The 21,820-nt window shown below is 41.7% G+C and overlaps 1 protein-coding gene across 8 annotated transcripts in view; it reads left to right on the forward strand.

Moving 5' to 3' along the window:
- The first annotated feature begins 1,083 nt into the window (after positions 1-1,083).
- The window catches only part of PHKA2 (phosphorylase kinase regulatory subunit alpha 2), an 85,301-nt gene continuing 64,564 nt past the window's right edge, over positions 1,084-21,820 (forward strand). For 7 of the 8 annotated variants that reach the window (XR_006382544.1, XM_044235784.1, XM_044235781.1 and 4 more), the window contains exon 1: positions 1,084-1,564. Coding sequence is in view for 6 of the 8 variants with exons in the window: in XM_044235784.1 (XP_044091719.1) it covers positions 1,487-1,564 (78 nt within the window). In the remaining 2 variants the exon portion in view is untranslated. The remainder of the gene's footprint in view (positions 1,565-21,820) is intronic. The other variant, XM_044235786.1, reaches the window with a different exon arrangement.

Consider the following 21,820-nt stretch of genomic DNA (forward strand, 5'->3'; position numbering starts at 1 on the left):
CTGCTTCTCCCTCTTCCTCTGCCTTTCCCCCTGGCTCATTCTGTCAAATAAATAAATGAATAAATAAATAAAATCTTTTAAAAAAAAAAAAAGGATAGGCTTCAGGTAGGCGACTAGGAGGAGTGGCCTACTTGGTCAAGCTTACAGTAAATGCATGGAGAGTAGAAAAGGGCTTCTGAAAAAATTACATTAGCCGAGCTTTCCAGTGGAACAGATTTTGTTGGAAAATGAACACTGGGTCAAAGATTGAACTGTAGGTAATCAGCCGCTGCGAAAATGCCAATTTCACGTTGTAGGCCTGTAGGAGGGTGGACTACAGGCCTGACTTGCAGAACGGAGATCAGGGGCAGTGCCTACGGGAAGCGAAAGGAGGAAGGGGGTGTGCCCCCTTTCATTCCCTGAGAGGTCACACTACTCGGCTAGCGCTCAGTGGTGGAGACTGCGGTGGAGACGCAGCCAGATAGATAATTATGATCCAGCCCAGGTGGCCGCGGTGGGCGGGCCTATTTCTCCCGCCTCCCGTTAGGTTGGCTGCCCATTCCCCGGGCCTCCTGGCAACTCAGGGAGGAGCCCTGGAACCCGTCTTTCATCTCCCTGATGCCGCTGGCTCCGCTCCGCCGCGGGGGCGGGGCTAGAAGGCGGGGTCGCCGATGCGGCTGTGAGCTCATCCCAGGACGGGGCGGGGCCACAAGCGACAGTATTAGGGGCGTTCTGCGCCTCCGGCGAAGCGTCCCCCTTACCTTGTTCCTCAAGCCCGGGTCCGCGGGTTCCGCTCCGCGGCAGGGCGGAGCCGGAGGCGGGCCCAGAGGTGGGGCCTGGGGCGGGCCCAGGGCGTCCAGGTGGTCACCGCGGAAGGGCCTGTTTCCCTAGCCTCCCCTGGGGTCGACGGCTGGCGGGGAGGTAAGGGGCTCAGGGAGGCAATTTGGTTCCCGCCCGGAACATAGTAGTCCGGTACTCCTGTGGGCCACCCCCTTTCCTTTCCGCCTTGAGCCGCGACTCGGAGGGTTGGGTTCCGCGGCGGGGGCGGGGCCGGGGGCGGGGCGGAAAGTGGGCTGCGGCCGGCGGGTAGGCTACTCGCCCGCAGCCCGCCCCGGCGCCCCTCCAGACGGCTCGAAGACGTAAAAGGCCCGCCGGGGTCCTCGTTGTTTCACGTCCAGAACCCAGTTCCTCGCGTCTTCCGCGGGGCTGTCCGGGACCAGCGGGTGTGGAGAGTGCGGCCGGCCTGGTCCGGGGAGGGCCCGCCTTAGCGCCAGCCCTCATCACCGCCCCCGCGTTTTGCAGAGGAGTGAAACTCTGGTTGGCTTGCTTTCCAATCATACTTTGGCTCTTTCATTTTAAAAAGTCTCGAGCGCCCGCAGCCGGGCACTGTCCCGAGAACTAACCCAGGCTGTAGTGTTTGGGAAACAGGCCCGCTCGGCGGCCACAGTTTCGGGCGTCCCACCTCTGCACGGCCCGTCGGGCGCTGCGGCCCCGGCAGCACGCGGAGATGAGGAGCAGGAGCAATTCCGGGGTCCGCTTGGATGGCTACGCGCGGCTGGTCCAGCAAACCATTCTGTGCTACCAGGTAAGGAAGGACCACCCGAGCAGCCCTCTCGTGGCACTCGTTCCCCTACCCAACCCCCTCCCGGTCCTGAGACTTCGCATTTAGGAGGTTTTCTTTTTTAAATCCGGTGCTTGCCGGCCAGTGACTACCCGCACCCCCATTTCACCCCATTCTCTTTCAGGGGACCGAAGGGCTGTGCGGCCGCTCTTAACACAATTCTCTGACCTTTGTTGGGGTTCTAAGAGCTCCCCCCCGCCCGGTGTCCTGGGTACAAAAATGCGTTTTTGCGTTGACTGGTTTTTTGGGGGGGAGGGGGTTGAGAGAGGAGGTGTGTATAGGATGGACAGAAGGACGGGGACGGTGAACTCAGGACTGCCAGGGCGGTAGACAGGAGTGAAGAACCTCCTGAGGTTTGCATCCTGCTCCTCCAGAGTGTGGGGCAACTGTTCTTGCCCCTCCCGTGAGTTACCTGTTAGAGACCCACGTGCGAGGGCCGTTTGGGATTACTCTAGTTGATACTTTACAGATGAGGAAACTACAGGCCAAAAAGGTTAGGACATGTAGCAGGGTCAGAACCAAATGCAGGTCTTCTGCCCCCAAGTTCAAGGGGGACCTGTGAGGCTGCCCATGTGGTCTGAGGTACAAATATGCCTGCTGTTCAATATTACTGGACTAAAGTTCTATGTGGGCCCATCATGTAAGACCACTGGACTATTTTTATTCCTAATGAAGACAGCGGCTCTGTCCCTTTCCCTCAATCAGCAGCAACTATTAATAGGACCTCCCTGTCCGAGAAAGAGTGGCATTCCATAGTTAGAGGCTCAGCCTACACGTTGAGAACCGTTGTCATTCCCAGGCCACTGACCATTTTCCCTTCTTAACCAATTTCTCAGTCTTATTTCCTCATTCATGAAATATTTATTGTGTACCTATTCTATGCAAGACGCTCTGTCAGGAGCTGGGCTTACAAAGAGGAATAAATGCTTGTAGTGCAGTGAGATTTATGCATAGGGTATAGTTCCAGAGTCTTTTGTCTGAGCTCTTTGGGGCCAGGTGTGGTTTGCAAGGCAGAAATGTTTGGATTTTAGAAACGTGTAATACACATGTATTCTGTAATAACTGCAGTGGGCAGCATCCCTTAATCAAACATTTTTTTTTTCCACATCCGAATGTGAATATTCACACCGAGTAGGAAAAGTAAAGACTTACAATAGCCTCACGTCAGTTCAGGTCACCCTTTTGTCACCAAGCTTGCTGCAAACTTATGAAAACACTTTAGATTTTCAGAACTTATTGGCTTTTAAAATTGCACATGAAGGACTGTGGTCCTTACTTGGGGAGCTTAACCCAGTTTGGGGAACAGGGATGGAGTCCTGGAAGAGATGACATTAAGTTGAGAATTAAAGAATTAGGCGGGCAAATGGTGGTTAATTTTTGCCTTCCTGATTGGAGTATGTATTATAATCACATCTACAGACTGTTTTAATTGAAGTTGGAAGGTTTTTCCCTGCCTTACTGTGAGGGAAGTGTCTGTAAGGAGAGCTGATGAAGCTTGGTTTCTGTGTCACACCTGTGTTTGTGTACCCAGCTCTACCTTGAATGACCTATTAGCATTTACTCAACCTCTCTTAAGTCCATGGCCTCATCTGTAAAATGGGGATAATAACACCTACCTCCACGGAGGTACTGTGAAGAAAAAATTAGTGCCTAGTACGTTGCCTGGCATCCAGTAAGCAATTAGTAAACAGCGCTATTGGTGGTGTTATGACTTTAACATAGGCCACAAATACCCAGGCCACATGTCCTCACCTCACCACTGTGGGCCATGTTACTCCCTTTCCTGAAGGCCTTGATACAACTACTAATTGCTTTTCGGTCTATAAACGTAATTCTGTCTCCGCATCGATGCAGTGAGATCCTTAAGCACAGAGGCCTCATCACTTCTGTTCCCTTTGTGCTAAGCAGTGTTCCTGGCACATGAAAGGTACCGTGAAGTCCTTGTTGATAAAATACTTCCAGCAGGCTCTGAGCCATCCTAATGACCCAGCCATTGATCCAGGCTTGCCTTCTCTCAGGAGCAAAAGAACAGTCTTATTAAAGCAAATTTGCAGTGTTGGACTTTCCTCTCCAACATTTTAATGATTAAAAAAGAAAAAAAAGGTGTTTCAGCCTTTAGTGGTATTTATTTTGGGGGTAGGCGGTGAGAAGCTCTGGTATTTGTCCTCTTTATGCTTGTGGCTAACCAGAGTCCTCCAGGTAGAATTCGCTGGGAAATCCCGTGAGTCTGATTTCGCAGGCGTGAGCTCCTAGCCCCCGCCCCCGCCCATCCTGCCCCAACAGCTAGTCTTCCGCAGTTGTAGATCATTAATCTATTTAGCATCTCATCTTTCTGAGGTCACCTAACTACTCTAAAAACAAATAAGCCACTTAATGCATATTTTGCCATAAAAAAATGAACGAGCTGGATTAGTGGTTTCTAAAATTTATGCTCTATCTCCCCATTTCCCGTAGATATATGCAGATGTTTATGAGGCATTTTTCAGTGTCAGCTGGTACAAGCTCTGAACGTTTCTGATTTGCTTTTTATTTTTTAAAGATTATTTATTTGAGAGAGATGGGGAGCATGAGCATGAGTGGGGAGAAGGGTAGAGGGAGAGGGACAAACAGACTGCCCACTGCTGAGCAGTGAGCCAGCAGAGGGCAAGGGGCTCCATCCCAGGACCCTGAGATCATGACCTGAGCGCAACTCAGATGCTTAACTGACTGAGCCGCCCAGGTGCTCCTGATTTGCTTTTTAAATTGATTTCACTTGTTAGATATCATTCAGTGTTAAATATGTCAAACTCCAATTATTCTTCAGTTTGAGGCAATAGGGTGTCAAACTAATTCCTTTTCCTGTATCTGTGCAAGGGAACAATTTTTTCATTAGTCATTTGTCAAATATATTTGCTACTAAATATTAATTAAATCTTAAAGGCAAAGAAGAAAAGAGCTATGTTTATGAAAGGGTCCTTTTGCAGGTATGATTTTGTGTATACAGAGAATGTAATTGTACATTCCAGGATTATCTTCAAATAATTACTGAAAAAAAATTCCTAGATTTACTTTGGTCCAGATAATACTAATTACGTACATTTTTTGAATGTCAGTTCTGTTTGAAAGCTCATAACCAAAAGTGTTAGGTACAAAGTAGTTATAAGAGAATATGGATCAGAAATGGTGATCAAGGTAGTAATTATAACTGCAGTTTATTTGGTATAAAAAGTAGATAATTAAGGGAGCAGAAAAGTTAGTAAATATTGCTTATTCAGTGCCAGTGGAATTTAAAATGAAAAGAATGGGATAATTAAAAGATGGAGTAGGAACAAATAGTATTAATAATAAAGACTAATTTGGGGCAAGTTTAAAAAAGATAAAATTAAGTACTGTGAAATAACACAGCAGAAGAATAGAATGGAAACCGGGTTAAAGCATTCTTAGGCCTTTATCACGTTAAGAAAGAGAGAGGTATTACATATTTAAATCAAGAATTTCTATATAATGCTTGAATGTGAAGGGAATATATAACCTTACAAATTTTTTTTGCAAGTGTAACTTTTTTTTTTAACAGTATTATATTAGTTTTTGTGTATAATACAGTGGTACAACACTTCCGTACATCACCTGGTGCTCACAATGACAGGTGCCCTCCCTAATCCCCATCACCTACATCACCCTCCCCCTACCCAGGAATATATAATTTTTCAAACACTGGAGGAATAAGGAAAATTTGATAACGGCAAGAGAAGGAAGGAAAAGAGTGCTTAGGGAGAGAGGGAAGTTTAAAAAAAAAACCAAACAAACAAACAAAAAAAAACAAAGACGATACAAATAAGTACAATTATATTAGTGATCACAATAAATGTAAATGCTTAAATTAGCCAGGTAATAGAAATTATTTTTTAAAGATTTTATTTATTTATTTGACAGATCACAAGTAGGCAGAGAGGCAGGTGGCGGGGAGGGGAACATGCTCCCCGCTGAGCAGAGAGCCTGATGCAATGCAGGGCTGGATCACAGAACCCTGGGATCATGACCTGAGCCAAAAGTACAGGCCTCAACCCACTGAGCAACCCAGGTGCCCCGGTAATAGAAATTATTTAAAAAATTTTAAAGATATATGTGGTTTTATTTGAGAGAGAGAAAGCTTGTACACAAGCGGGGCAGAGGGGGAGGGAGAAGCCAACTCTCCACTGAGCAGGGAGCCAGACCTGGGACTCCTTCCCAGGACCCTGGCATCATGACCTGAGCAGAAGGTAGACGCTTAACCAATTGAGCCACCCAGGTGCCCCAAAATATATGTGGGTTCTAAGAAATAAAACAGTTAAGCAGTTGGTTCTTGGTTTCGGCTCAGGTCATGATCTCTGGGTCATGAAATTAAGCCCTGTGTTAGACTCAACCTTTTTTTTTTTTAAGGCGAGAGATATAGCCTTAAACAGGATACTCAAAGGTTGAAAGTAGTTTTGGGGTTTGTTTGTTTGTTTGTTTTTAAGATTTAAATAGTTTATTTATTTAGAGGAAGAAAGAAAGTGAGCAAGAGGGGTTTAGGAAGAGGGAGGGAATCCCAGGCAGACTCCCCACTGAGTGTGGACACTGTGGTGAGGCTTGATCTCACCACCCTGAGATCATTACCTAAACCAAAATCAAGAGTCGGACGCTTAACTGACTGAGCCACCCATGTGCCCTCAAAGGTTGATTATAGTTTAGTTAGACAAGATATATAGGCAGATGTTAAAGAAGAAATTGGTGTGATCATCCTAATGTCAAACAGTAGATCTTGAAATTTTAAAAAATTTTATTATTAGGGATAAAAAACATTATTATTAAGTGATAAAAGGATAATTCACCAAGAAAATAAAGCAATTTTAAATCAGCAGAGTATAACAGCTTCAAAATGATTGAAGCAAAACTTGACCCAACTGTAGAAGTTAACAAATCCATAATCATATTAAGAACTTTTATACTCCCCTAAGACACTAATAGATCAAGCAGAGAAATAATTAGGACATAGAAAATTGGAGCATCATGAGAAACAAACTCAATCAAGTATACATCTGTAGAACTCTGCACCCCACTAATAGAAAATACGTATTTGTTTCAAACTTGCAAAGGTTTTTAAAAATTCATGACAAATTAGGGTATGAGAAAGTCTCAGAAGTACTTGAAGAATCAACTTCACAAACACCACAGTTTTTGCCAAAATGCAAGAAAGTTAGCAATAACAAGCAGCTGCTTAAACTCCAAGTATGTTTGGAATCTTACTAAGCCCATTTCTAAATATATCTCTATGGATCATAGATAGATATGTCATGGGCGGTGTGTGTGTGTATCTCTAAGAAGAAATTATAATGGAAATTATGAAATACCTAGAACTGAGTGACAGCAGAAGCATTCCAAATACAAATGAGATACAGCTAATGTGGGATATGAAATTTATGTTTTGAAATAAATATCAGAAAAGAAGAAAGACTTGAAAGTTAAGGAACTCATTGAGAATAGGATAACAGTACAGCCAAGAAAACAGAAGAAAGGAAATAATACAGGAGCAAAAGTTAGTGTAAGATAACACAATAAGGGGGCACCTGGGTGGCTCCATGGGTTAAAGCCTCTGCCTTCAGCTCAGGTCATGATCCCAGACCCTGGGATCGAGCCCCACATCGGGCTCTCTGCTTGGCAGGGAGCCTGCTTCCCCCACCGCCCCCCTGCCTGCCTCTCTGCCTACCTGTGATCTCTGTCAGATAAATAAATAAAATCTTAAAAAACATACACAATAAGGATTGAGCAAACCAAAAGCTGTTTTTTAGTTTTTATTTTTTTTAAGATTTTATTTATTTATTAGAGAGCAAGAGAGCATGAGCAGGGGAGGGGCAGAGGGAGAAGCAGACTCCCTGCTGAGCCGGGAGTGAGATGTGGGGCTTGATCCTGAGACTCTGGGGTCATGACCAGAGCCAAAGGCAGACACCCAACCAACTGAGCCACCTTGGTGCCCCAAAATTTCTTTTTTAGAAAAGACTAATAAATACATAAACTTCTGGCAGGACTGATGGGAGCCGGGAAGGAGGGACAAATATTAGGAGAAAATGGAAAAATGCTATAAATACTTTTTGACAGCATATGTGGATATGTTAAATGGACAGTTTTCTAGAACCATGTTAACAATGTTAACAAAAAATGAAATCCTAATTCAATCTGTAACTCTTAAAGAAATGTGTTGAGTCAGGAAAATATCCTAGTCCAGGGTGGGTTTACAATACAAGGAATGAGGAACATCCAGAAGCTTATTTATTCATTCATCTTTGAAGGTGAAGGAATTTGGCTTTTATTCTAAGTGGGAAGGGAAGCCTTGAGAGGGTTTTGAGCAAATGAGTGACCTCTGAATAACGCTGGAAAAGAATCACTGCATCACCTGCATAGAATATGGTCTGTACGGGGTCACCAGGCAAAGCAGGGTGGCCAGCGAGGAAGCTTCTGCAGCTGGAGCATGATCGCTCAGACAAGGGTGGTTGCAGTAGAGCCCGCTGGGAGTGGTGGAATCCGGGGGGAAATTTTGCAGAGACCAAATTGCGTGGATTGCGTCTAAGGTGTGTGGAAAAAAGAGAAGTCAAGGATGAGTCCAGGGTTTTGGCTTGAGCAGCTGGTGGAATGGAATTGACGTTTGCTGAGACGGGGAAGGTTGTGGAAGAGGAAATTTGGGGAGAACGATAAGGAGTTTTTACCAACTTTGAGGTGCCCATGAGGCATTCAAGTAGAAACAGTAAGTGGGCAATTGAATATTTGAATCTTGAAGTAAGGGAGAGATCTGAGCTGGAAAGAAAAATCCGGGAGTTATATTGGTATGTATCTATGTGGTGTTTAAAAGGTCACGAGGCTGCATGAGATCACAGGAGTGAGTGTAGACAGAGAAAAAATGGCGTTCAAAGAGGAGCTTTACACAAATGGAAAGATCCCAAAGGTCCAGAGCAGCTGCTAAGGAAGACTGAGCAGAGGCAGAGTGAGAACCACTGGGGCGAAGTCCTAGAGTGAGCGAGAGGGCTGAAGTGTAGCATGCACGCGCGCGGTGGGCAACCTTAGAGAGGAGCACAGAGAGCTCATCCGTCAAAACAAGAAGGAAGGTGGGGTACATGGGTAGCATATTATCTTTTGATTATTTCCACTTTTTCAGTGAAACATAGGCACAGTCATCAGCTGAGAGTACAGATAGGAGTCATTGGAGGTTTGAAGAGTGAGAAGCTAGTATAAAATAGTTCTCCCTTCTGAAGGAAACCAAAGATTTTTAATATGATTATTGGACAGCACTGTGGGCCATTCATTTCCAGTGAGTTCCATTAGCATGGTTGTGTTTTTCTCCAGCCCCAGCTAGCTGCACCCCCAGAGTAGGCAAAGAGTCGGATTTAACCTGAGCTGGGGCTTTGCCCAGTGACGGCAGTGGGGTGAGAGGGAGAGAAGGATTAACAGATAACCCTGATCTTCAACTGTTTCAGATAAAAGATAAAGAGGGATAACTCTTAACTCCTTTTATATGGCCAAGATACCATAGGCAAACAAGATATAATGAGAAATAATACTTGTGGAGGAAATTCATGTATGAATATTGTTGTGAAATACAAAGTAAAATACTAATAAAATGAATCCAGCAAGGTATTAAAAAATGCATCATAATCGAGTGGAGTTTACCCAGGAATACAAGGAAATTTACTATAAGAAAATCTAATGCAATTTACCACATTAATAAATTAAAGGAAAATATAGTGTGATCACCTCAATAGATATAGAAAAGTATTTGATAAGATTCAGCATCTAGAATGATTTTTTAAAAACACCTTTTGGCAAACTAGGCATTCTAGGAAGTTGTATTATCTTGGTAAAGCATAATGTTTAAAAAAATCTACAAACGGGTACCTGGGTGGTACATTTGGCTAAGCGTCCAGCTCTTGGTTTCAGCTCTAGTCATAATCTCAGAGTTGGGAGATTGAGTCCCTTGTCGGTTCTATGCTCAGCTCGGGGTCTACTTGGGACTCTCTCTCCCTCCCTTTGTCCCTACCTATCTCCCTCTCCCATATAAATCAATCAGTCTTTTTTTTTAAATATCTACAAACATGACTAATGTATTGGCAAAAGATCAGAAACCGTATCTTTAAAGTCAGGGACCTCTGGGGTCGCCACTCTCACTCCTTCTATTCTGCATTGTAATTATGACCCACATAACAGACCTTTTAAAAAAAATGAGTGGGATAGAGATAATGTTTGCAGATATAAATACCATAGAGAACCTGAAAGTACTGAAACTAGGTTCTCAATTTTTAGAGGAAGTTTTGGGGTGATTAATAAATAACAAATAAAGAGGCTTAATCCTAAGAGTCTTTGGAGAACCAGCCACTTATAGTTGATTGGATTTGACTTGAGAGCTTGTTTCTATTTGATTAGATAGCAGGTGACATCACTTTTTAGCTTCTGGGTTTGTAAATATTCTCTTTTCATTACTTCTCTTAATAGAGAAGAGAAGTGCCAGGATAACCGAAAAATATTTTCAGTCCAGGTGGCCTACTTTATTATTTCCCTTTAATCAAGTTGACTCCCTTTCTCATTTATAGTAACTTTATATATTATATTTCTATGATTGTATTCTACAATATAAACTAGCAGTTCATAGAAGAGGAAATTAATAAACATGTGAAATGATGGCTTAACCTCACTATAGTAACCTGAGAAAGTAAAGCAGATCAAAACAATAAATTCAGACTGACAACTAGGGAGCAGTTTCAAAGCAGAATTCTAAGTATTGACAAGGTTGTGGAAAAGGAGCAAATCTCATAAACTATTCATGGGAAGAGGTATTAGTTAGGATAGGCTAACTGCTCTAAGTCCAAAATCTCATTGAATAAACACAAAAGTTTATTTCTGACTCCTACAACAGCCGGGTGTGTGTCCAGGTCAATAAGGGTGTCATCTAGAGATCTGGGCTACCAGTGGCTCTGCCATCTTCAACATGCAGCTCTGAAGGAAGGTCACCCTGGATGTAGACATCTACCTGGGGGATTACGAAAGAGTATAGAAGATATTGTTTATGGGAGAGTTTTATGACCAAGGCACGGAAATTGGGTACTTCACTTTCATTCACATTCTTTTGGCTAGAACTCAAACACACGGTCATATCTAACTGCAAGGGAGGATGGGAAATGTAGTATAGCTGAAGGCCTAAGAGGAAAAGGAAATTAAGTTAGTGATTAGCTAATAGTCTATGCCATAGAATGTAAGTTACAGACTGTTAACTGGTACAGTCACCTTGGAAAACAATTGGGAGATATTGATGAAATTGAAGCTGTGTGTACCATATGACCTAGGAGGTCCCTATGTAGTTCTATATTCTAATGATGTGCTCTGGAGACATGTACTTTACCCAAGGAGACATGTACAAGGACATTTGTTGAACCATTGTTCATAAAAGAAAAATTCAAAACAATCTAAATGTTCATCACTTTGGGAATGGACAAACAGATCTAGTCACATGATAGAATACTATATAGCAATTAAAATGAGTGACCTAGACTTACATGCATCAATTGGATAGCGCTCAGAGATTAAGTTGAGTGAAAAAAGCAAGTTATAGAAGACTAAGTTCAGTATGCTAAGTGTGTAGAACTTTAAAAACACCCCAGATAATATTCTTCCTTGCTTAGGGACATACACTTGTAAGAATTCCTTTCTTTCTTTTTTTTTTTTTAATTTTTTTTAAAGGTTTTATTTATTTGACAGACAGAGGTCACAAGTAGGCAGAGAGGCAGGCAGAGAGAGAGGGAGGAAGCAGGCTCCTTGCTGAGCAGAGAGCCCGATGCGGGGCTTGATCCCAGGACCCTGAGATCATGACCTGAGCCGAAGGCAGAGGCTTTAACCCACTGAGCCACCCAAGCGCCCCTACTTGTAAGAATTTCTAACATGTGAACAGGAAAAATACACTCCAGCTTTTGAAGTGGTGTAGCAGTTCTCAGGAGTGTGGTCCCCAGATCCCTTAGGATCCCGAAGCCCTTTCAGGGCTAAGAGATGGTTGCCGGCTCTGTGCAAAGTTGATTGGAGAAAGCAACCACTGAATGGATAACATTTTTTCCTTCCTGATACAATTCAGTGCCCCGCCTTTTGCCACCACCTACTTCAACTCCTTTGGTTGCCAGGACAACCTTTTCAGGACAGCTTTTAAAAATTTGAGTGCCAGATAGAAACATTAGAGTAATTGAATGAAAAAGTCCTTGAATCTTCTACTTACAAATAGAGGACTGTAATAATCCTTACAAGGGAGAGATTTAGAATTCAGGTTTGGCAGGGATCCAAAAGATCATCTGGTTCAATCACCTCGTTTCCTTTTACAGCTGAAGACTTCAGCCAAGAGAGTTGAGGGGACCTTTTTCAAGGTCATCCTCTGGTGCGCTGACCGCCCTGTGATAAGCACAGTGTCTTGTTGGAAATAGGCCAGAGGAATGGAGAGAAATACTTAAGATACACCAGATTGCTGTGAAACACTAAATAAAGTTGTAGTCTCCTGATTTTTGTCTGTTCAGTGAAATTTTAAATAGGCCCTTTCTTTAAATACTGTGATGCAGATGTGCTAATTTATTTCACTCTATTAGTAAAAGTTACAGAATGAAGTAAAGATCACGTCTGCCTCACAGTAGGTGGGGAGAACACAATTTATGTTTATAACATACATGTGGAGTAGTGGTTCCTAATCAAACGAGTTACAGACCCATCTGAGAATTTGATGAAAGCTGAGTGTTTTATTGTCTCCTGAGAAAAATGCTCTCACAGAAATTCCGGGAGTCTCATGGATCTCCTCCTCCCTCCTCTCCACCCACCCCCCTCACCAAAGCCCACGGGTGGCCTCCTAGTAGATCCTCTAGTGAGAGTCCGGATTCAGAGTGGTATGTGTGGTCCTTTGGTGTGTTCTGAACCCAAAAGAGTAAAAGTCAGTCTTAGAGTTGAAAATAAACAGTGAGGCCCACAGCTCTCCTGTTTGGGGGAGACATTACTAGCGTGGCAGCCAGTTATCCTTTGACACCTCAGACTTGAGGTGTTGGCCAGGAGGATCCTAGCAACCCCACAATGAGTTTGTGTTCTTTCGGTTTTCACCACACCAGGCTAAGGACTAACATCTCAGTATTCCCCCACCTCACAACCGGGATTGGCAAGTGAGGCAAAGAAATAAAATGTCTTCAAACAGTGGTCAAGTGGTTTGTATCGTTGATGGTACCTAAGGGGCCCACATGGTTTCTGTTAAGTTTCAGAAGTTTTAAGGTGAGTGCTGGGATCTGGGATGAAACTGGAAACACCTGCATTGAAGCAGATGCCCGCAGTACTTGGCTCCTGACCCACTTTTTTTCCCTGTAAGCCATCCTTCAGTCCTATGAGATGGTGCAAAGGCCCAGGCCCAGGGCACCTTGTAATTTGTGCATAATTTGTAAATGCAGAGGGGGGAAATCAGATAAGCAGGAGTTTAGCAAAAGACATCATTCGAAAATTGCACACCTGTGGTCTCCTTAGGTTGAAAGCATATGGTCGTTGCATGTTAGAGCTTAAGTTTAGCACTACTCTGAATGCCCAAGGTTTACATAACAAACTTTATAAAACTTATCTTTTAATTTAATGGAAAAAGAAAGTGTGACACAGCCCATTGTCCCAACTGCAGATATAATCATTTGATTTTATTTTTTTAACTTTTTAAAAGTACTTTTTTTTTATTAACATATAATGTATAATTAGCCCCAGGGGTACAGGTCTGTGAATTGCCAGGTTTACACACTTCACAGTAATTTTTTTTTAACGTTTAAAACAAAATTTTGTTTTAACTAGGTTCCACACCTGATGTGGGACTTGAACTCATGACCAGGAGATTAAGAGTCACATGCTCTGCTGACTGAGCCAGCCAGGCACCCCAGGTGTAATCATTTTAAAACAAAGGTTATTGGAATTTCCACTGTACAAAAACCTCTCAAGTCCAAGGCATTGCCCTTCCCTATCCCCTTTAATATTTTAAGTGGTAGTTGCCAGAATAAAATTTCAGAACAAAAAATGAATTTAACCGGTTTTTGGAGTTTTTATAACAGAATTTTCCACTTTCTGTTTTTTGCTTTACCAACATGGCGGTGGGGGGGTGATGGCAAGTAATCCTCTATTTTCAGCATTTGTCCTAGTCTCTTCTAGGTATTTCATTTGAATGATTGAGTTGTACTCTCCTCTCTTGGAGCTGAGCGAGGCAGTGACGTGTACTTAGCCATTCTTAATCTAAAGGAAAAAGGACTGAGGGTATGGGTCAGCTGGAAGCCTCTGACCTCTGTCTCCTGAAGTGTAGGAGTAGAGGGGAAGCCTCACAGAGGAGCAAACAGGTGGAGAGGCATTTACCATGAGGACACTGTGGACACCCAGGCCAGAAGTGTGAGAGCAGAGCTTGTGCAGGAAACTTGAATTCAGGTTTGGGGGCAGGGGCTAAGGAGGGTGTGTGTGGGAGGTTGTGAGGCTTGTTGTGAGACGAAGAGCCCGCACCTGGTGAGCCTTGTAGGGCAATCTAAGAGACCCAGATTCTGTTTTATAGGATTGGAGCATTCTGAGCAGGGCAGTGAAGTCTTGAGATTCTAATTGTTTCTGTGACCTTCCTTTGTGGAGGATGGATTGGAAGGAACCAGTATTTTTTTTTTAAGATCTTATTTATTTATTTGACAGAGAGCATGGGTGGGGGGAAGCAGAAGGAGAGGGAGAAGCAGACTCCCTACTGATCAGAGAGCCCCATGCGGGGCCCGTTCCTAGGACTCTAAATCTCATAACCGTAACACTGAGCAAAAGCCAGACATGAAAGAATATCGTTGTGATGTGATTTATATTAAGAAATATATATATATTTGGGGCACCTGGGTGGCTAGGTCAGTTAAGCATCCACCTTCAGCTCAGGTTATGATCCCAGGGTCCTGGGATCAAGGCCGGCATCCAGCTTCTCCCACTCCCCCTGCTTGTGTTCCCTGTTCCCTCTCTCACTGTCTCTCTCTGTCAAATAAATAAATAAAATTTTTGTGGGCAGGGGAAGCTAACAGTAATGAAGAAGGTGCTGGCCTAAGGTTATAGACATACAGTTCAGTGAAACAAAAGGGAATAGAATTGGGGATTTCGAAATAAACCACCACATTTATGGTCAGGTGATTCTCTATAAGGGTGTCAAGTCAGTTACATGGAGAAGGAATACTCTTCAGTAAACAGTACTGGGGCAATTAGATATCCACATGCAAAGCAATGAAGGGACCTCTTCCTTGTACCATATACAAGAATTAATTCAAAATGGATCATAAACCTAAATGTAAGAGCTGAATCTATAAAACCCTTAGAAGAAAACGCAGGAATAGTCTTCCTGACTTTAGGGAAAGCAAAGACTCCTTAGTACAATAACAAGAGCACAAGTGACAAAAGGAAAAAAATAGATAAATTGGATATTATTAAAAAATGACTTTTGCGGGCACCTGGATGGCTCAGTGGGTTAAGCCTCTGCCTTCGGCTCCAGTCATGATCTCCAGGTCCTGGGATCAAGCCCCGCATGGGGCTCTCTGCTCGGTGGGGAGCCTGCTTCCTCCTCTCTCTCTCTCTGCCTGCCTCTCTGCCTACTTGTGATCTCTGTCTGTCAAATAAATAAAATCTTTAAAAAAAAAATGACTTTTGAGCCGCAAACCATACCATTAAAGTGAAAAGACAACCTACAGAATGGAAGAAAATGGTAAACCACGTGTATGTTAAGAGACTTGATTCAAGAATACATAAAGAGGTCTTAAATTTCAATATTAAAAGATGAATAACAATTTAGAAATTGGCAAAGTGTCTGATAGACATTTCTCCAAAAGTGATATACGAATGACCAATAAGCACATGTAAAGATGCTCTTATCACAAACTGTGCTAAGGAAATGCAAATCAGGACCACAATTGAGATACCATTTCACACTACTAGGATTGATGCAATGAGAAAGACAGATAAATTTTTTATTATTATTAACTAATAATATATTTGTTTCAGGGGTACAGGTCTATGGTTCATCAGTCTTTTTTTTTTTTTTTAAAGATTTTATTTATTTATTTAATAGACAGAGATTACAAGTAGGCAGAGAGGAGGAAGCAGGCTCCCTGCCGAGCAGAGAGCCCGATGTGGGGCTCGATCCCAGGACCCTGAGATCATGACCTGAGCCGAAGGTAGAGGCTTTAACCCACTGAGCCACCCAGGTGCCCCTGATTCATCAGTCTTAAACAATACAGAGCGCCCACCACAACACATATCCTCCCCAGTGTCCATCACCCAGCACCCCCATCCCTCCCACCCTCCTCTCCCCGCCAGCAGCCCTCAGTTTGTTTCCTGAGATTAAGAGTCTCTTACGGTTTGTCTCCCGGTGTGGTCTTGTCTTGTTTCATTTAACAGATAAATTTTGACAAGATATAGAGATATTGGAACCCTCGTACATTGCCAGTGGAAATTTAAAATGGTGTAGCCTCTTTGGAAAACAGTTCTGCAGTTCCTCAAAATGTTACACTTAGAGTTGCCATACAGCCCAGAAATTCCACTCCTAGCTATATATCCAAGAGAACTGAAAACACATGTCCACACAAAAACTTATAAGTGAATATTCATAGCAGCATTATTTATAATATCCCCAAAGTGGAAACAACCAAAATGTTCATCAGCTAATGAGTGAGAACACAAAATGTACTATGTTTATGCAATGGAGTATTATTTGCAATAAGAAGAGATGTAGTACTACTACATCTACAACACTGACAGATCTTGAACACATTATGCTAATTGAAAGACCCTGAGCATATAAAATATCACATATGGTATGAGTCCATTTATACAAAATGTCCAGAACAGGCAAAACTATAGGGCTGAAAGTAGATTAAGGGTTGCCTAGGCCTGGGGGATTGAGGGTTGGAGACAGATGGAAAATGACTTTTAACGGGTAGGTAGGGGCTTTCTTTTGGGAGTGATGAAAATATCCTAAAATGAACCCTGGTGTTTCTGTTAGTATGTGACTATAGCAAAAACCATTGAATTGTATCCTTTAAATGGATAAAGTGTATGTTGTATGAATTATATCTCAGTAAAACTTTTTAAAAAAAAAGAATGTGCTAGAAATCACAATACATTTCCTTTTATTATATGTTTAGTGTATAGTTCTGTGAATTTTAAAACATTTAGGGTCATGTAACCATAACCATAATCAAGATGCAAAGCAGTCCCTTCAAGCCCCCAAAATCTGCCTCCTGCTACCCCTTTCACACCCTCTCCCCATCCCTAAGCCCTGGAAACTGCTGATCAGTTCTCCATCACTGTAGTTTTGTCTTTTGGAGAATGCCATATGAGTGGAATCATGTGATATGTAACCTCTAAGAGTGGGTTCTTTTATTTAGCATAAGGCCTGTGAGATTCACCCAAGTTGCTGTCTCTGTCAATAGTTTGTTCTTTTTCATTGCCAAATAGTGTTCATTATAAGGACATGTCGCTGTGTTTACCCATTTGCCTATTTTTTTTTTAACAAGGTACTTACACACCTGTCTTTTTTTTTTTTTTAGATATATATTTTTAAATTTATTTATTTGACAGACAGAGATCACAAGTAGGCAGAGAGGCAGGCAGAGAGAGAGGAGGAAGCAGGCTCCATGCTGAGCAGAGAGCCTGATGTGGGGCTCGATCCCAGGACTCTGGGATCATGACCTGAGCCGAAGGCAGAGGCTTTAACCCACTGAGCCACCCAGGCGCCCCTTACCCATTTGCCTATTGAAGGACATTTGAGTTTGCAGTTTTGGGAAGGTAAGAATTGAGCTGCCTTACACATGCATGTAGAGTTTTTTTTATTTCTCTAGAGTAAATATTCAGGGACAGAATTGCTGGGTTGTAGGATAGTGTTCAAGTTTATTAGAAATCGTCAAAGTGTTTTCTAGAGTGGCAGCACTGTTTTTGCATTCCCACCAGCAATGTATGGGGATTCTAGTGATTCTACATCTCTGTCAACACTTAGTATTGGCAGTATTTTTAATTTTAGCCATCTTAATAGGTATGTAGTGGTATCTCATAGAGGTCTTAAATTTGCATTTATATAATAGCTAATGATGTTGAGCTTTTTTTTTTTTTCTTTTTTCCAATTTATTTATTTTCAGATGTTGAGCTTTTGATGTGCTTATTTGTCAATCATATATCCTCTTTGGTGAAGTGTCCAAGTCTTTTTGTTTGTTTTTTACCAATTTTTAAATTAGGTTGTTTTCTTACTGTTGCGTTTTGAGAGTTCTCCATATATTCTGGATTTCTCTTGCTGAGTATGCAACTCACAAGTAGTTTCTCCTAGTCTGTAGCTTGTCTTTTTATCTTTTAACAGTGTCCTGCACGGAGAAAAAGTTTGTACTTTTGCTGAAATCCAATTTTTAATTTTTCTTCTGTGGATCGTATTTTTAGTATCATAGCTAATTCTGCCTGACTGTAGGTCATGAAGGTTTTTCTTCTATGTTTACTTACCAAAGTTTTATGAGTTTCCATTTAACATTTAGATCTGCGATTCCTTTTAACTTAACTTTTGTATAAGGTGTGAGATTTGGATTGAGATACATATTTTTGCGTATGGATGTCCAATTGTTCTAACAGCATTTCTTAAATTTTTTCCATTATGTAGCTTTTATTTTCCTCATTACTTTTGGTATTTGCCTTGTTTTATAACCATGTCAACAACTATTTTGACATCTAAGTTTTACTGTTTTTGTTTACTCACCTAATATTTTAAAAGATATATCTTTTTATTATTTTTGTTCTCTCCTCCAGTGGCTGTAATATTTGAGTATTTATTGATATTTTGTGTATAGTATAATGGTTCAACAATGATGTAGATTATGAAATGCTCATCACAATAGGTATAGTTACCATCTGATGCCATATGAGGTTTTTATAGTATTGCTGACTATATTTCCTCTGCTGTACTTTTCATCCCTGGGACTTATTTTGTAACTGGAAGTTTGTACCTCTTAATCCCTGCCACCTGTTTCATCCTCCCATGCCCGTGCCCCTCTGGCAACCACCATTTTGTTTTCTGTATTTATGAATCTATTTTCTACACTTTTTTTTTTATTCCACACATAAGTGAAATTATGGTATTTGTCTTTCTGTCTCTGACTTCACTTAGCACAATACCCTCCAGGTCCATCCATATTGTCACAAATGGCACAATATCTTTTTTTTTTATGGATGAGTAGTATTCCATTGTATATATATACATATACCATGTCTTCTTTACCCATTCACTTATCAGTGAATGAATGAATCTCCTGGATTTCTTCCATGTCTTGGCTGTTGTAGATAATGCTGCAGTAAACATGAGAGTGCAGATACCTTTTTTAATAAGTGTATTCATTTTCTTTGGATAAATACCTAGTAGTGGAATTACTGGATCGTAGGGTATTTCCATTTTTAATATTTTGAGAACCCTCAATACTGTTTTCCACAGTGGCTGCACCAATTTGCATTCCCACCAACAGTGCACAGACGTTCCCTTTTCTCCACACTTGTTATTTCTTGTCTTTTTCATTTTAGCCATTCTAACAGGTGTAAGGTGATCTCATTGTGGTTTTGATTTGCATTTCCCTGGTGATTAGTGGTGTTGAGCAATTTTCATGTGTCTATTGGTCTGTTTCTCTGGATAGAAAAATGTCTATTTAGATCTTCTTCCCATTTTTAAATCAGATTATTTGGTTTTTGTTATTGAGTTATATAAGTTCTTTATATATTTTGGATATAAACCCCTTATTGGATATATTATTTGCAAATATTTTCTCCCATTCAGTAGATTGTCTTTTTATTTTGTTGGTGATTTCCTTCACTGTGCAAAAGCTTTTTATTTTGGTAGTCCCAATGGTTTATTTTTGCTTTTGTTTCCCTTGCCTGAGGAGACCTATCCATAAATATGATTCTAAGGTCGGTGTCCACGTGATTCTGTAATCACAGAATGTTTTATTTTAGGAGTTTTATGGTTTCAGGTCTTGTGTGTAAGTCTTTCATCTGTTTCAAGCTAGTTTTTGTGTATGGTGTAAAAGAAGTGGCCCACCTTCATTTTTTTGCATGTAGCTGTCCATATTTCCTAGCACCATTTATTGAATAGACTGTCTTTTCCGCATTGTATATTCTTGCCTCCTTTGTTGTAGATTAACTGACTATATAATCATGGGTTTATTTCTGGATTCTGGATTCTGTTATAGTGTGTCTATTTTTGTGCCAATACCTGATTGTTTTCGTTACTATAGCTTTGTAGTATATCTTAACTGGGGTTATGATACCTCCAGCTTTGTTCTTCTTCCTCAAGATTGCTTTGGCTCTTTGGGGTCTTTTGTGGTTCTATAGAAATTTTAGGATTTTTTGTTCTAGCTTTGTGAAAAATGCTATTGGTATTTTTTTTAAAGATTTATTTATTTGAGGGTGAGAGAGAGGGCAAGCGAGCACAAGTGGGAAAAGGGTAGAGGGAGAGAATCTTCAAGCAGACTCCCTGCTGACCGGGAATGCCAACGTGAGGCTCAGTCTCATGATTTATGACATTGTGACCTAGGCCCAAAACCAAGAGTAGGATGCTTAATTGACTGAACCACCCTGGTACCCCAGATGCTATTGGTGTTTTGGTAGAGATTGCATTGAATCTGTAGATTGCTTTGGTTAGTATGGGCATTTTAACAATTAATTTAATTTAATTAACTTAATAATTCTTCCAATCCATGAGTATCGTGCATCTTTCCATTTGTGTGATTCAGTTCTGGAAAGTTGTGTGCTTCTAGGAATTTATTCATTTCTTCTTGGTTATCCAATTTTTTGGCATATAACTTTTCATAATCTCTTATAACCCTTTATATTTTTGTGTTCCAACACCATTTATAAAAAAAGGCTGTTCTTCAGGGCACCTGGCTCGCTCAGTCAGTACAGTATGCGAGTCTTGATCTCAGGGTTGTAAGTTTGAGCCCCATGTTGGGTGTATAGATTATGTAAAAATAAAATCATCAAAAAAAAAAAAAAGGCTGTCTTTTCCCTGTTTGTCTTTAGACTTTTATCAAAAACCAATTGGTGGTATTTGTGTGGATCTATTTCTGGACTCTCTATTCTAGCCACTGTGTATGTATCCCTTAGCTTCTTTATTTTTTTTTTTAAGTTTATTTATTTATTTGACAGAGATTACAAGTAGGTGGAGAGGCAGGCAGAGAGGAGGAGAAAGCAGGCTCCCTGCTAAGCAGAGAGCCCAATGCGGTGCTCCATCCCAGGACCCTGAGATCATGACCTGAGCTGAAGGCAGAGGCTTTAACCCACTGAGCCACCCAGGCGCCCCTGTATCCCTTAGCTTCTTATTAGGTACAAACACATTTAGGATCGTTACGTCTTCATGGTGAGCTAACCCTATCATTTTTATAACATTTCTTCATTTCCCTGGTAATATTCTTTTCTGTGAAGTCTGTTTTGTCTGATTAATATCTCAATTCCTTTTTCCTCTTCCCCCGTCCTAAAGAGTAAGAATTTCATTTTATGTAATAGCTTTTTCTAAGCCAAAAAGCAAAATGCAAGTTGTTCGTTACATATTAAACTCTGATCACTTCAGATTCACTTATGGGTGGGCTGTGGGGATGGGGGGGGTCCCAGCCCACCATGGCTAGCAGGTGAGGTCATCATGGCAACATAATTGTTCACATAATAGTTGTTCACAATTATTTGCTTCTCATCCTTAGCGGAGGATTTCACAGGTTTCACATTGGCCTCAGAAACAGCCGTGAGACTTGCTTTCACAGATGAGATAGGAGAAGCAAAGTGTTCGCTCCGGCTGGCAGCCTGAAGAGGCAGCTCACGGTTTGCTGTGTGTTTCTTCTTCTTTGCCATGAGCTGGGCAGTGCTGTGGGTACCGGCTGCTGCAGTAGCCTCGTTCCTAGAGGAAGCACAGCCGACCAGGGATGGACACGAGGTGTGGAGGAGGAATGTTCGTTGTTATAAGCCACCAAGATTTTCGTGATGTTTGTTACCACAGCACAGAAGCCAAGCCCTGGGCCCAGTGTATTCTAGGCCTTTCTCTCATAAACAGGAGCCAAAAAGGGCTCTTTCTCTAAATTAGAAGTGAAAAAGTGGTGGAGAAGGTAGGCGGGGCTGACAGACGACTGAACCTGAATGACAGAATGCCCAGCTCTTGGTTCCTTGTCCCCAGTGAGACACAATTTATGTTGG

The sequence above is a fragment of the Neovison vison genome, chromosome X (assembly GCF_020171115.1).
Source record: "Neovison vison isolate M4711 chromosome X, ASM_NN_V1, whole genome shotgun sequence".
Classification (NCBI taxonomy): domain Eukaryota; kingdom Metazoa; phylum Chordata; class Mammalia; order Carnivora; family Mustelidae; genus Neogale; species Neogale vison.